General features: G+C 41.5%; 2 protein-coding genes across 2 annotated transcripts; one reads left to right on the top strand and one right to left on the bottom strand.

Annotated features, from left to right (window-relative positions):
- The first annotated feature begins 3,378 nt into the window (after nt 1-3,378).
- Nucleotides 3,379-11,862, top strand: LOC129493697 (UDP-glucuronosyltransferase 1A8-like). Its single transcript, XM_055300117.1, is given in 6 exon segments — nt 3,379-3,973; nt 6,142-6,168; nt 8,524-8,563; nt 8,739-8,952; nt 8,954-9,196; nt 10,679-11,862. Coding segments are annotated over 6 exon segments (1,191 nt in total). The 5' UTR covers nt 3,379-3,393; the 3' UTR covers nt 10,766-11,862.
- A 142-nt stretch (nt 11,863-12,004) lies between these two features.
- On the bottom strand, nt 12,005-12,951 carry LOC129493699 (COX assembly mitochondrial protein 2 homolog). Its single transcript, XM_055300119.1, has one exon. It carries the CDS (start codon nt 12,259-12,261, stop codon nt 12,022-12,024), a length of 240 nt encoding a protein of 79 aa, XP_055156094.1. The 5' UTR covers nt 12,262-12,951; the 3' UTR covers nt 12,005-12,021.
- Nucleotides 12,952-14,569: the final 1,618 nt, after the last annotated feature.

The raw sequence follows: 14,569 nt of genomic DNA, 5'->3' as shown, positions 1-14,569 counted from the left end.
TTTTCTCTTTGTCTCTGAGATTTGCAAGTTTCACTATTATGTGTTGTGGTGTGATCTAATTAATTGATTTTGAAGGGGGTTCTCTGTGCCTGGTGGACTTGAATGCCTCTTTCCTTCCCCGGGTTAGGGTAATTCTCTGCTTTAATTTGCTCCAAAATACCTTCTGCACCCCTCCTTTTCTCTTATTCTGGGATCTTAATTATTCTAATATTGTTTTCCTTTATGTTATCACTTGTCTCTCAAATTCTCCCCTTGTGATCCAGTATTTGTTTTTCTCTCTTTTTCTCAGCTTCTTTTTTCTCCATCATTTTGTCTGCTATATCACTAATTTTTTCTTCTGCCTCATTATCCTAGCCTTCAGAGCCTCCATTTTTTGTTGCATTTAATCATCAGATTTTGTGCTCCACTGCTCTAGCACTTTCTGGTAGCCAGCTTATGGAGTCTCCCTCCTCCCAGGGTTTATCTTCTGATATATCACCCCAGATTCACATCTCCAGCCTCCTATTTTGCAAAAAGTGGTCACTTTTCTATTTGTAGAGTTGCAGCTATTCTTTTCTTAGATCAGTGGTTGTTGAGTTTGCAGGAGTTCAGGATGATCTAATACTATCTAGCTGAATTCCTGGGAGCAGATGAAACTAAGGTCTCCTCTCATCTGCCTTCTTGGACTTCTCCTGATTGGTTCTTAAATATTTATTTATTTATTTATTTATTTATTTATTTATTTATTTATTTTAGAGAGAGAAATAGAGAACATGAGCACTGAGGGGGAAGGGGGGCAGAAGAAGAAAGAGCATCCTGAAGCAGACTCCCTGCGATGAGCACAGACCCTGACTTGGGGCTCCATCCCAGGACACTGAGATCAGGACTTGGGCTGAAATCAAGAGCTGATTGCTTAACCAACTGAACCGCCCAGATGCCCTGAAATATGATTGATTATTGAGTATTTATCTTGTATTCTGCAACAATGCTAAACTTACTTATTTGTTCTAGGATATTTTGTAGATTCCTTTGGAATTTCTACAGAGATGATCACGTTATCTGTGAGTAGCGCAGTTAGAGTTTTCTTTCCAAAGTGGAGGCCTTATTTTTTTCTTGACTGATTGGATTGGTTAGAATCTCCAGAACAATAGGAGTAGAAGTGATAGGATGGTCATCCTTGACTTGTATGTGATTAGGAGTAAAGCATTCAGTCATTCATCATTAAGTATGTTGTTAGTTACGGTTTTCGTAGATACTTTCTATTAGGTAGAGAGCATTCCCTTCTTACCTTGTTTTCTGACAATTTTGATCAGTAATGGATGTTGGATTTTGTCAAATACTTTTTCTGTGCCTATGGAGATGATCATATGGTTGTATTTTTCAGTCTATTTTTATGGTGAATTACCTTGATTGATTCTCTAATGTTAAAACAGCCTTTTTTGGTGTAAGTCCCACTATCTTTTTGTATATAATTATTATATAGATCTCATATTTTTATATACATCATATTATTGAATTTGATTTACTAAAATTTGCTATAGAATTTTTGCATAATATTTATGAGGGTATTGGTCTATAAATTTTTCTTTCTTTCTTATGATGTCTTTATCTAGTTTCAACATGTGACAATGCTGGTCTCAGAGACAAATTCTGTGGTCTCATAGAAAGATTAGGAATTTCTCTATTTTTCTGTTCTTTTTTTAAAAATTTTTTTACAGGTAATTTTTTTTTAATTTTTATTTATTTATGATAGTCACAGAGAGAGAGAGAGAGAGAGAGAGAGAGAGAGAGGCAGAAACACAGGCAGAGGGAAGAGCAGGCTCCATGCACCGGGAGCCCGATGTAGGATTCGATCCTGGGTCTCCAGGATCGCGCCCTGGGCCAAAGGCAGGCGCCAAACCTCTGTGCCACCCAGGGATCCCCTATTTTTCTGTTCTCTTGAAATAATATTTGCTCATTTCAGGATGTATACTGGAATAATAAATGGTTTTATTTTTTCCTCCAATATTGGTAGTTTGTATTAGTGAAGCCACCTGGGCTTGAAGTTTTATTAGTTGGAAAGTTTGAATTCAAACTTAATTCAACTTAAAACATACAAGGTACTTTTATTCAGCTTATGTATTATTTCTCTGTTAAACTCTAGTAGTTTGCATCTTTTGAGGAATTTGTTCATTTCATCTAAGTTGTAGAATATATTGGCATAAATTCGTTCTTGATATTCTTTCTTATTATCCCTTTAGCATCTGTTGAATCTGTAGTGATGCCACCTTTCTCATTCCTGATATTGGTAATTTTTTTCTTCTCTCTTTTTTTCTGATCAGTTTGGTTAGAGCTTTATAAGTTTAGTTCATCTTCTTAATGCACAAGTTTTGGGTTCATTGATTTTTTTCTATTTTTCTTCTATTTTCTACTTTATTGATATATATTCTAAAGGATCCTCCTGGAAAGGAAGATCATTTGCTACCGTATTATTTTTCAGACATTAATCTCAAAGTTCCTCAGTCACCGAGGGAAATGGTGACTAAACAAATATCTAGTAACCTAGTTCAGTCATCTCCGAAGGAACATGCTCTATCCTAACAAAGATTATGCCCCCAACTTGACTGTAGAATCCCTCACTAAGACTCAGGGTCTTATCTGACATACACCACTGAGCTCACTGATAAAGGTGTGTAGAAAACTCACATAATGCAATTCAGTCCAATCCAACAAAGGGTCCTTGTGTGCTTTCTCTGTGTGAGACATAGCATGGGTCCTGTGGGAGGAGGATGCAAATATGAAGAAAATACATCCTCTGGCCTCAATGAGTGCTTGGTAGAGTGTGGGAGACAGATACAAAGATTCCTGAAGGTAGGTAGCAGGCCAAGTGGGGCAGCCATCACAGGGAGGTCTATAGAGGAATGTACAGAGGAATGCAGTAGCCCAGAGAAAAGAGAGAGAATGCCTAGCAGAGTGCTTTTGGTAAGCATTAGGCAGGTGATCACCCACTGCATGTGATGTGTCTAGGGAAAGTGATTGAATATAGATGACAGTCACATTCCATCAATCAATCCCTAGAATGGTCCATGGAGGCGGGATTTGGCAGTTTTAGCATTTTGGAGCCTCAGAGATTTTGGATATGGAACAAACATGTGGCAATGCGAGGCATCTAAGGGACTCATGTGAATACAGTTCCACTGCCCACGAGGAAGGTAGTGGTAAGTGACTTCAGGCCTTTCCTTTGAAACTTGGATGCCAATATCTTTCTGGGCAAAATTGTCTTATGTATCCTGAGAGTAAAAACCAAAATTTCCTTGGAACAAATTGCAAAGATATCACCTTTTTGAAGTTTATTTTTCTTTTGATCGCTCTGAGTCCTCAAAGGCATTGCTTAATAATTCTGTTTCCAAATGAGTTTTGCGTGACATACAGTGCATGATCTTTGTCCAAGGCAAAGATCAAAAGGTATTCTTATTTGGAAAGTTTACAAGTATGTGTGTCTGCAAATGCTACTCATTCATTATTGTTCTTACCAGTGCATTACTGGCAATGAGTGTAATTTCTTTTTTTACGAATGTGTGGTTACATCCCCTTTCCTGGGACAGGCTTTGTGTCTATACTTCTTCCCCCAATTCTATCACACCAACTCAGATCCCAAGCAGCTGGATTGCCCTGGGCTGCAGTTTTCCAATGGCTGCCACAATTTTGACCGGCTTTCCTCTGTTGTGTGTGTGTCTCCTGCTGACATCTGGCTTTGCTGAGGCAGGCAAGCTGCTGGTAGTACCCATGGATGGGAGCCACTGGTTTACCATGCGTTTGGTTGTGGAGCAACTCATCCAAAGAGGGCATGAGGTGGTTTTAATCATACCAGAGGTGAGTTGGCAACTGGGAAAATCCTCCAATTTTACTGTGAAGATTTATTCCACAACTTACAATCTGGAGGAGTTGAATCAGATGTTCAAGACTTTCTCTTATTCTCAGTGGAAAACTCCGCAGCAAAGCTCACTTTTTTTTGGTCTTAAGTCCATTAAAAGACAGTCTTCAATACCTTTTTTTGTTGTGCCCAAGATTACGTATCTGAGAAACCACCAAGGAGCTGACACCAATGCAAACACATGAGGGTTTATTTACAAGCTCGAGCTTGGGTCCAAGTATACCCGACACAGTGGAGCAGGGACTTGGACCCCGAGGGGGGTTCCAGCTTAGTTCTATGGGCTGGTCTAGGGGACCTCCAGAAGTGGGGGAGGAATTTCTCAAGTTCTGTTTACATTCTGATATAGGGCTTTCGAGGGCATTAAGCTCTGTTCTCATTCTGATATGGGGTTTTCTAGGGCGTTAAGCTGTAAGCTGTTTTTTCCTGTAACTGAAGCAAGGTAAAGTCAGCTCTCTTCACAGGGGCCTGAGATGGCTGTACTTGTGCTAACGCTGAATTTAAGGTGGAATGGCCTAATTTTCTCGGCCTCCACATTTCCCCCTCTCAGAGGAACCTAAGGAAGGACCCAATCATGGGTCCAGGTTGCTCTCAGAGTGAGCCAGGAGGAATGATTAAACCAGGATTCAAACCAACCTTGTTTCTCTTCTTGTTCCCGTTTACGTCTCAGTGAAGAAGCAACCTCCTATGTTTAAGGCAGCACATAACCCCCCCCCCCATGGTTGTAAGAAGACTAAGTCTAATCCCCTTCTATTTTGAAGGACAACTTCAGACTAGGGAGTCTTGGAGGTGGGAAAGAGGTGAGAACGACGCCGTCTTAGCTTAAGGGGATTGTCCTTGTCCGGTTGGCTTTTCCAGTCTGGAACAAAGTCCTTGTGAATGGCATGTGGATCAGCTGGCCAGATGTGGGTGTAGCAGACCCAGGAAGTAATCCCGTCGACCTTGAGAGTGGTGGGAGTGGTCAGGAACATGATGTAGGGTCCCTTCCAGCAAGGTTGAAGTGTCTGGTGTTGGTATCTCTGGACGTAAACCCAGTCACCTGGCCAGTATTGATGGGGGCCCGGGGGTGGCCCAGTCTCATAGAGGCCCTCAGCTTAGGCCACACCTGCTCATGGGTTCGTTGTAACATTTGGAGGGAGAAAAGAAGTTGGTGATTATCAAACTCAGCAAGCACCTTAGGTTTTAAATTGGGGATAATAGGTGGAGGAATACAGAACATGATCTCATAGGGGGTCAGTCCCATCTTATATGGGGAGTTCCTCACCCTATATAGGGTGAAGGGGAGGAAAGTTACCCAGTCCCAGCCAGTCTCCAGGGCTAATTTATTTAAGGTCGCCTTTAATGATCTGTTCATCCTCTCTACCTATCCTGAGCTTTGGGTCTTATATACACAATGTAATTTCCAATCTGCCCCAAGTACTGGTGCCACTCCCTGTGTTACCTTAGAGACAAATCCTGGGCCGTTGTCTGATCCAATCTTTTTTTTTTTTTTTTTTCTGATCCGATCTTAACAGGAAAACCATACCTCGGTAAGATGTCTTCCAGCAGTTTCTTGGTCACACTCTGTGCTGTTTTATGTTTGGAGGTAAATGCCTCTGTCCATCCTGAAAAAAGTATCTACGAACACCAGTAAATACCTGTATCTGCATTTTCTAGGTTTTACCTCAGTGAAGTCCACTTCCCAGTAGGCTCCTGGGCGGTCCCCTCAGAGCCGGGTGCCCGGGTTAGATCCATGGGCGGTGGCATTAGTTAACTGGCATGCGTGGCAGCTCACCTGCTCGATCTTTGCTCAAGAGTCTTTAATAGTGATCTTTGCATGTCATATGAGGTCTTCCATCTTCCTTGTTCCCATATGAGGACTCCGATGCATTTTGGATAGGACTCGCCATCCTAGTTCCTCCGGCAGGATGATGCTGGAGTCTGCGACCCTCCATCAGCCACGCAAGCACTGGGTCATAGGCAAGCGTTTGATCCAGTGTAAGTCAGCATCAACATAGTTGGGGGTGTCTGGCAGGGTCGATGCCCCCAGATCGGGTCCGTGGTTACGGCTGCCCCCAGGTATCTGATTCCTTCTTGGACAAAACTGCCGCCATCCATATACCAGGTGGTGTCCGTGTTCGGCAGTGGCTAGTCCTGGAGATCAGCTCTGATTCTGTGCACCTGTGCCAAAATTTCTTGACAGTCATGCAGAGGGGGGGTCCCAGTCTGGGTTAGGGAGATGAGAGGCATGGGGTATTGGTGGATCCTGACAGGGTCTGCCCCCGGCTTTAGTTCTATGTATATGGCTGGTCGGTGCTGGGCCAGCCCAATCCCCCCAGTTTCTGCCCATGCTTGGGGAACTTCCCGCAGCCAATGGTCAATGTCAGTCATTGGGGCTGAGGGCGTTTGATGGAGATGATATTCGTCTTCTAAATGCAGGATAAGCACCTAAATCAGGTGCCCCTCCTTGTTTAGGATTTTTGCCCCTTTGGGATGGAAGCGAATTTGTGCCCCCATCTTGGTGAGCAAATCCCGACCTAACAATGGGTAGGGACACTCAGGGATGACCATGAAGGAGTGGGATACCTGGCCCATGCCGAGATCCACAGTTCTTCGGGTAGTCCATGAGTACTGTTTGGTGTCTGTGAACCCTTGCACCCATGAAGTCTTGCTTGCCAATTTCCTTTGGGGTTGTAATAAAACCGAATGTTGTGCCCCAGTGTCCACTAGGAATTCAACGGGTTGCCCCTCCACTCTGAGAGTTACCCTAGGCTTGGGGAGGGGTGCCAAACCCCGACTCCCCTAGTCGCCCAGGTCCTCCATCTCCAAGATCTTGGGAGGGGCCTTAGATCTTTTGTTAGGGCACTCTTTCACCCAGTGGCCCTCTTCCTTGCAATAAGCACATTGGTTTTTGTTCAGCTTAGGGCGCTCCTGACGGGGACCAGGGCCATCCTCCTTACCTGTCCCCAAAGCCAGCTTATTGAGGTGCCTCCGTCTTTCCCATGGGTCGTCCATGGTTGTGGCCAGCAGGATCTTGGCCAGGTTTCGGGTCTGCCAGTCACTTAGTTTGGTTTGATGCTCTTTCAGACTTTCTCTATTATTATAGACTCTTTCTGTTACTATTACTAAACCCTGCAAGCTCTTCTCTCCCAGTCTCTCTACTCTTTGCAATTTCTTTTTAATTTAATGTCCAGAGCAGCCTGGTTAACAAAGGCCATGATAATTGCGGCCTTTGTTTCCGGGGCTTCTGGGCTCATGGGGTGCACTGCCTAAAAGCCTCCATGACTCTCTCTAAGAAGGCTGCTGGACTGTTGTCCTTGCCCTGTCTCACATCAGACCTTGGCCAGATGGGTAGTCTTGTGCGCGGCAGCCTGGTGACTTGCCAGCAGAGTCTGGCGGTAGAGCCGGAGCCTCTCATTACCTTCAGCCAAGTTGTGGTCCCAGGTGGGGCAGGATAAGGGGAAGGCCGCGTTTAAGAGGTCTGAGTTTTGGGTGGGCTATCTGTCTTCTCCCAGGACAGACTTCCGGGCTTCCACCTGAACTCGTTCTCTCTCTTCGGTGGTGAAGAGAACCTATAAGAGCTGTTGGCAGTCCTCCCAAGTAGGCTGGTGGGTAAAGAGAACAGTATCTAAGAGCCCGGTTAGATCTCTCAGATTATCAGAGAACTTTGCACAGACAGTTATGACAGTTAACAAGGACACAGTAACGCAGACAAACGTTCCAGTGCGGCAGCGGAGACAAAACAAAAAGTAAACTGAAGGGCTGCCAGCCGGCCCTCCTTACAGAGGAGGACCCCGTCCTTCTTACAGACGAGGACCTCCGCCCTCCTTACAGATGAGGACCTCTGTCCTCCTTACAGACGAGGACCCCATCCCCCTTACAGACGAGGACCTCTGTCCTTCTTACAGATGAGGAACTAAGTCCCCCTTACAGATGAGGACCTCCGCCTCTTACAGATGAGGACCTCCGTCCTCCTTACAGACGAGGACCCTGTCCTCCCGGCGGGGGCAAGGGACATCTCCTCAAGACCCCCGGTTGACAACCCACCAGCACGTCCACCTAAGCCAATATCGACCCAATACAGATTGGAATTCCTACAGGTAAAAGTACAATTTAGAGCTCTCAGAGAATATGCACGCAAAAGGTGGAAAAAGTTGCGTGCACTCACCACGCGTGAAACCCTCTGGATGGGGTCCTTGGGGTCTCTCGGATCCCGGACAAGTCCCCAGATGTTGTGCCCAAGATTACATATCTGAGAAACCACCAAGGAGCCGACACCGATGCAAACACATGAGGGTTTATTAGCAAGCTTGAGCTTGGGTCCAAGTGCACCCGACACAGCGAACAGGGACTTGGACCCCGAGCGGGGGGTGGGGGTGGGGTTCCAGCTTAGTTTTATGGGCTGGTCTAGGGGACCTCCAGAAGTGGGGGAGGAATTTCTCAAGTTCTGTTTACATTCTGATATGGGGCTTTCAAGGGCATTAAGCTCTATTCTCATTCTAATATGGAGCTTTCTAGAGGTTAAGCTGTAAGTTGTTTTTTCCTGTAACTGAAGCAAGGTAAATGTCAGCTCTTCTTCACAGGGGCCTGAGATGGCTGTACTTGTGCTAACGCTGAACTTAAGGTGGAATGGCCTTAATTTTCTCGGCTGCCACATTTTTAACATTGTAAGAATTTGTTTAGTGATGCAGATTTTTTTTAAAAGATTTTATTTATTTATTCATGAGAGACAGAGAGAGAGAGGCGCAGAGACACAGGCAGAGGGAGAAGCAGGCTCCATGCAGAGAACTTGATGCAGGACTCCATCCCAGGTCTTCAGGATCATGCCCTGGGCTGAAGGTTGAGCCACCGGGGCTGCCCTAGTGATACAAATAGAATTCCTAAAGGAGAGTTCTTTTGATGCAGTGTTTCTGGATCCTTTTGATGTGTGTGGCTTAATTGTAGCCAAGTATTTTTCACTCCCATCCGTGGTCTTCACCAGGGGATTATTTTGCCATTTTCTTGAAGAAAGCACACAGTGCCCCAGGCCCCTTTCTTATGTTCCTGGACTTTTCTCCATGTTGTCAGATGCCATGAGTTTCAGAGAGAGAGAGAGTGAGGAATCATATCTCCCACTTGGAGGAACATTTATTTTGCCACTATTTTTTAAAAACTCAAGAAGTTGCATCTGAGATTCTCCAAACGGCTGTCACGCCTTATGATCTCTATAGCCATACGTCAATTTGGTTGTTAAGAGCTGACTTTGTTTTGGACTATCCCAAACCTGTGATGCCCAACATGGTCTTCACTGGAGGCATCAACTGCCAGGAGGGAAAGCCATTGCCAAAGGTAAATTACCTCTTCTTTTGCATAGTAAGAATAATCTGGCTTTGGGCATTAGGGAAAAAAAAAAAAAAGATTCCTACTGAACTCCAGATTTGACATTTACATTCCTTACATTTGGAGATTTTTTTCCTGGTTGAAAGAATTCTTTTGTGCCATTTTATTGATTCCTGCATTAGCAAATCTTATAAAGTTGCCCTCTTTGACATGTATATATATACAATTGCTATAATTGTATATAATTTCTAGGGTGCGTTTTGTAGTACTATCCTTTGGAAACTACTGAAAAACACAGTAAGAAGTGAAATTTCACTTTTTAAAAATTCTAATGCCATCTCTTTTAGGAAAATGCCCTTAGCAGTTTTGTATGCTGCTTTTCTTTTCCCATTTCTGAAATTATATATATATATATATATATATACACACACACACACATATATATATTATATTATATATAATTATATTATATTATTATTAATTATACATATATAATTATATATATGTGTATATATATACACACACATATATCTAATGTAAATTGTCACATCTGTATTATTAATATAAAATATAGTAATTGATTGGACATATTGTTCTTTACCTTGCTTTTTTTTTTTTAAAGATTTTATTTTTTTATTCACTTGAGACAGAGAGAGAGAGGCAAAGACCTAGGCAGAGGGAGAAGCAGGCTCCTTGCAGAGAGCCTGATGGGAGACTAAATCCGAAACCCCTGAAACATGCCCTGAGCCAAACCACTGAGCCAAATTCTTTATTTTGGGTACACTATAGTTCATTCAACTCATCCATACTGATAGATATTTAAGCTTTTCCCACTGTTTCCTTTATAAGCAAGATTGTACTAAACATTCTTAAATAATTTCTTTGCATGCTCACATTTCCACATTCTTTCTCTTCTCTTCTCTCTGTAGGCTGAATGTCCTTAGGAGTAGGGCTTGCTGGGCCATATGGTATACTCATATTACCTTTTAATTAATTCGAGAAATTGCTTTCAAAAGATTGAACATTCTGACACTTTGATGAACAGTACATGAGAGCTCTAGTTTTTCCATACCCTCTCCAGCTTTAGATGTCATCAGACTTTCAAGACTCTTTTAACAAAAAAATTCTACATAGCTGCTTTGATTTTCATACATAGATTGGTCACTTGATTTCATCTTTTGGGAATTATGTATTCACCTTCTTTAGTCGTTTGTCTAGAGTCCTTTGTCTTTTTATAGCTAATGACTGTAAGTCTCTTGAGTAGTAGGACTATTAATATTAACACTTTTTATGTATTGCAAATATTTTTTTTGACTACTCTTTATCTTTTGTCATATAGAGTTTTCTTTTTGGTTAATGAAACTTGTTACCATTTTTCCTAGTGGTTTCTGGATTTCACCTTGTTTAGGTCTTTCCAAGCCTGAGATACATAAACATTTTTTCCATACTATGTTTTAGTATTTTATTTTTATTTTTATTTTTTTTTTAAAGCCAATTATTTTATTGAAGGAGATAAGCAAATGCCCATTGTTGGCAAAGGGAAGAGACATGTTGGAAGTCAGGTGTGTTCGCAGATGAGAGAGAGTAACCAAGGCTCCACCCAACAAATATTCAGAATCAGGGCTTCTGTATTTCTCCATGGCTTGACTTCTCATGGGTCACTTTCCAGTCAAAGGATTCTGGAGACCAAATCAGGTAAGATTCTTTCGGTTATCAACCAATAGTCTTTACATCTTCTCTCAGCCAAGGCATCCAGAGAAATTATACAGGCAACCTTAGAGATACTACAAGTTTGGTTCCAGACCATCACGGTAAAGCAAATATAACAAAGTGAGTCAAATGAATTTTTTGGCTTCCCAGCACGTATGAAAATTACATTTATACTATCCTGTAGTATATTAAGTGTATCATAGCATTATGTCTAGAAAACAATGTACATGCCTTAATTAAAAAATACTTTATTGCTAATAAAGTACTGGAAGGTCTTGCTTCAGTGTTGCTGCAGTTTCTACATTGGCACTTGCGGCTTCACCACGCGCTTTTAGGTTATAAAGACAGCTTCTTTGCTTTAAACCTCACAAATCAGTGTCTACAAGCTTCAAACTTTTCTTCTGCAGCTTCCTCACCTCTTGGCCATCACAGAATTGAAGAGAGCTAGGACTTTGCTCTAGAGTAGGCTTTGGCTTAAGGGAACGTTTGATCTTCTATCCAGACCACTGAAACAAGGCTGTTTTGCTTCCTTACCATTTGTGTGTTCACTGGAGTAGCACTTTTGCTTTCCTTCAAGAACTTTCCCTTTGTATTTGGCAACTTGGCTCCAGCCTATCTCGGCTTTCAATATGCCTTTCTTGCTGAGCTTATCACTTCTACCTTTTGACTTACAGTGAGAGATGAAGGACCCTTCCTTTCACTTGAATACTTAGAGGCCATCGTAGGATTACTAACTGGCCTAATTTCAATATGTTGAGTCTCAGGGGGTAGGGAGGCCCAAGGACAGGAAGAGACAAGGGAATGGCTGGTTGGTGAGCAGTCACAATACATAGAACACTGATTAAGTTCACTGTCTTATACGGGCACACTTTGTGGCACCCCAAAACAATCACAATAGTAATATCACAGATCACCATAAGAAATATAATAATAATTACAAAGTTCAAAATATTGTAAGAATTACCAAAATGTGATACAAAGACACAAGGTGAGAAATGCTGTTGGAAAAATGGCGCCAATAGACTTGCTTGTGCCAGGTTGCCACAAACCTTCAATTTGAAAAAAATGCATTATCTGCGAAGTTCAATAAAACGAAGCACAATAAAACAAGGTATGCCTGTAATTTATTTTTCAGATTCCTCTGCGGGATTAAAAAGTCTTTTTCTCATCGCATTGCCATGCTCCCTGCTCTTGGTCCTCTTTTCCATGTACTCATTCTTCAAGCATTTTCTCATCTCCCGATCAAGATCATTGCAACGACCAAAAAATTTCAGAATGCTGTGATTTTTGTGACATTCCTTAAGCAAGTTAATCAAGACGTTGCATTCTTCAGAGTGCAAGTGTGGAGATAAGTCAGGATGCATCTTTAGGAGGTGACGGAGCACAGCAGGGCAACCCGCCTTGCGGCCACACCGGGCCGGCCGAAGCCACCGTCACCAGCGAGGCCTCCCCATCCAAAGGCCGGCCCCCGGGACGCCGGGGGCGGGGCAGCTCCGCGAGGCGAGGGCTCCCGCGCCCTCCACGGCTGACCCCGCGGGGCTCCGGCCTGTTTTAGTATTTTTAATTCTTCCAGTGTTAATACGTTTATTACAGTGAAGAATTTACATGGTATAAAGATCTAACATTATTATTTTTCTAAATGGATAGTTCATTGTCCCAACATCATGTAATGAAGAAATCCATTCTTTATCTGTTGAAATGCATCTTTATCATATTTTAAATTTCCAGATTTATTTACTTTTTTTAAAAAAAGATTTTATTTATTTATTCATAGAGACACAGCTAGAGAGAGAGAGGCAGAGACACAGGCAGAGGGAGAAGCAGGCACCATGCAGAGAACCCGATGCAGGACTTGATCCCCAGTCTCCAGGATCAAGCCCTGGGCTGCAGGCAGCACTAAACCGCTGTGTCACTGGGGCTGCCCTTATTTACTTTTTTGAACTCTACTTTTGAACTTTCAGTTTTGTTCTATCAATTTATTTATTTACTCATGTGGCAGTATCATATTTTTATTGTAGTAGCTCTATAGTCTGTTTTAATATATAATAAGGAAATCCCCATAGTCACTATTTTTTCTATATTTTCTTGGTGATTCTTGTTTTTGCTTCTCTTTCACAAAATTGTGAATTGCTTTGTCTAGTTTCAAAAATAAAATAATAGGGTTCTGTTTATATGACAAAAAGGTCTTTGTTAATTTGAGAAAGATTGACATCTTTTTGCTTTGATGTTTTCCTACTTAGAGTTGTAATATTTGTCTTTATTCAGATCTTACTTTATGTGTATTAATAAAAGTTTGCAATTTACTTTATATGCCTTTCACTTTTCTTGTAACGTTTATTCCTAGGCATATTACTATTTTTGAAACTATTGTGAATAGGGCATTTTTTTCATTGCTATTTTGAAGTGATTTTTAGTAATCAATTTTTAGTATAAAAATTTTTAGTAATTTTTAGTGTAAAGTAATGTATAGCTTTGGTTTTTGCACATTTATCTTCTATCTAAACACACTCTTAATTTCTCTTCTTAGTTTCTAAGACTCTTAGGTATATAATATCATCTGCCTGTAGTAATCCTTCCCCGTAATTCATGCTTCTTATTTTGCTTTATTGGAGCATGTACCTTCAAAACATTGTTGAACAATTAGTTCAGAACAATTATTTGATAGTTCCTGAATAATGTTAAATAGTTGGTCTGGCCAGTTTGATTTGGGATTCAGTCCCTGCAATTGACAAGGTCTTGACAAATACAGGAGTAAGATTCCTCATGAATACATTGCAACTAAATCCAGATGAAATATCTTATGGTATATTTCAGTTAATTATTTTATTAGGGACGTATTGTACATTTTATCTACTGATCTGGCTATTGAAGGCTCAGTAAATTGTAAAAGTCATATTTTCCCATATAGTGAGAACCTGATTTTCCCCGTTGAACTAAACAGTGGCTAGGATTGGACCATGCCCTCAGTGAATCTGTATTGTGGGCATGCTGTTTATGTAACTCAGACTACCCACAGCCTGAACCACTTCTGGAAAGACAGCATTTTGTAAGAGGGTTCTGCTCACCTTGTCTTGCATACCACAGGCACCAGAATTTTCACATAGCTGGAGAAATTGTGCTCAGATTACACACACACACACACACACGTATATGAAACCTAAGATGATAATGATGGGTTTATTTAGCATGACTGCAGGCAAATGAGAATGAAGGTATCTGTTGACCTGTAGGATATGCAGACTTATGTAATGCATGACATTTACCTCAAGAAATTTGGGGGGGCAAAATAATCATTAAGCAATTCCATCATCCATACATTAAGAGTGATTAAGAGTGAATTTAAGTGTTGTAACAGGGATCGTGTTAATTTGTGTAAATTAAAGATGTTGCATCAGAGATTGGTAAACTTTTTTTAAAATTTATTTTATTTTTTTATTGGAGTTCAGTTTGCCAACATATAGCATATCACCCAGTGCTCATCCCATCAAGTGCCCCCCTCAGTGGTAAATTTTTTTGTAAAGGGCATGAAGGTAAATATTTTAGACTTTGTAGCATCATATTCCATCTGTGTCTTGTAAACTTTTTGTCTGTTTGTTGGCTTGTTTGTTTACTGCTCTTTAAAAATATAAAATCCATTCTTAGCTCATGAGCCATACAAAAATAGGTTGCTCA

The sequence above is a fragment of the Nyctereutes procyonoides genome, unplaced genomic scaffold, assembly GCF_905146905.1.
Source record: "Nyctereutes procyonoides isolate TBG_1078 unplaced genomic scaffold, NYPRO_anot_genome, whole genome shotgun sequence".
Classification (NCBI taxonomy): Eukaryota; Metazoa; Chordata; class Mammalia; order Carnivora; family Canidae; genus Nyctereutes; species Nyctereutes procyonoides.
The sequence above is the reverse complement of the archived record's forward strand: the minus strand, read 5'-3'. Positions and strand labels throughout refer to the sequence as shown.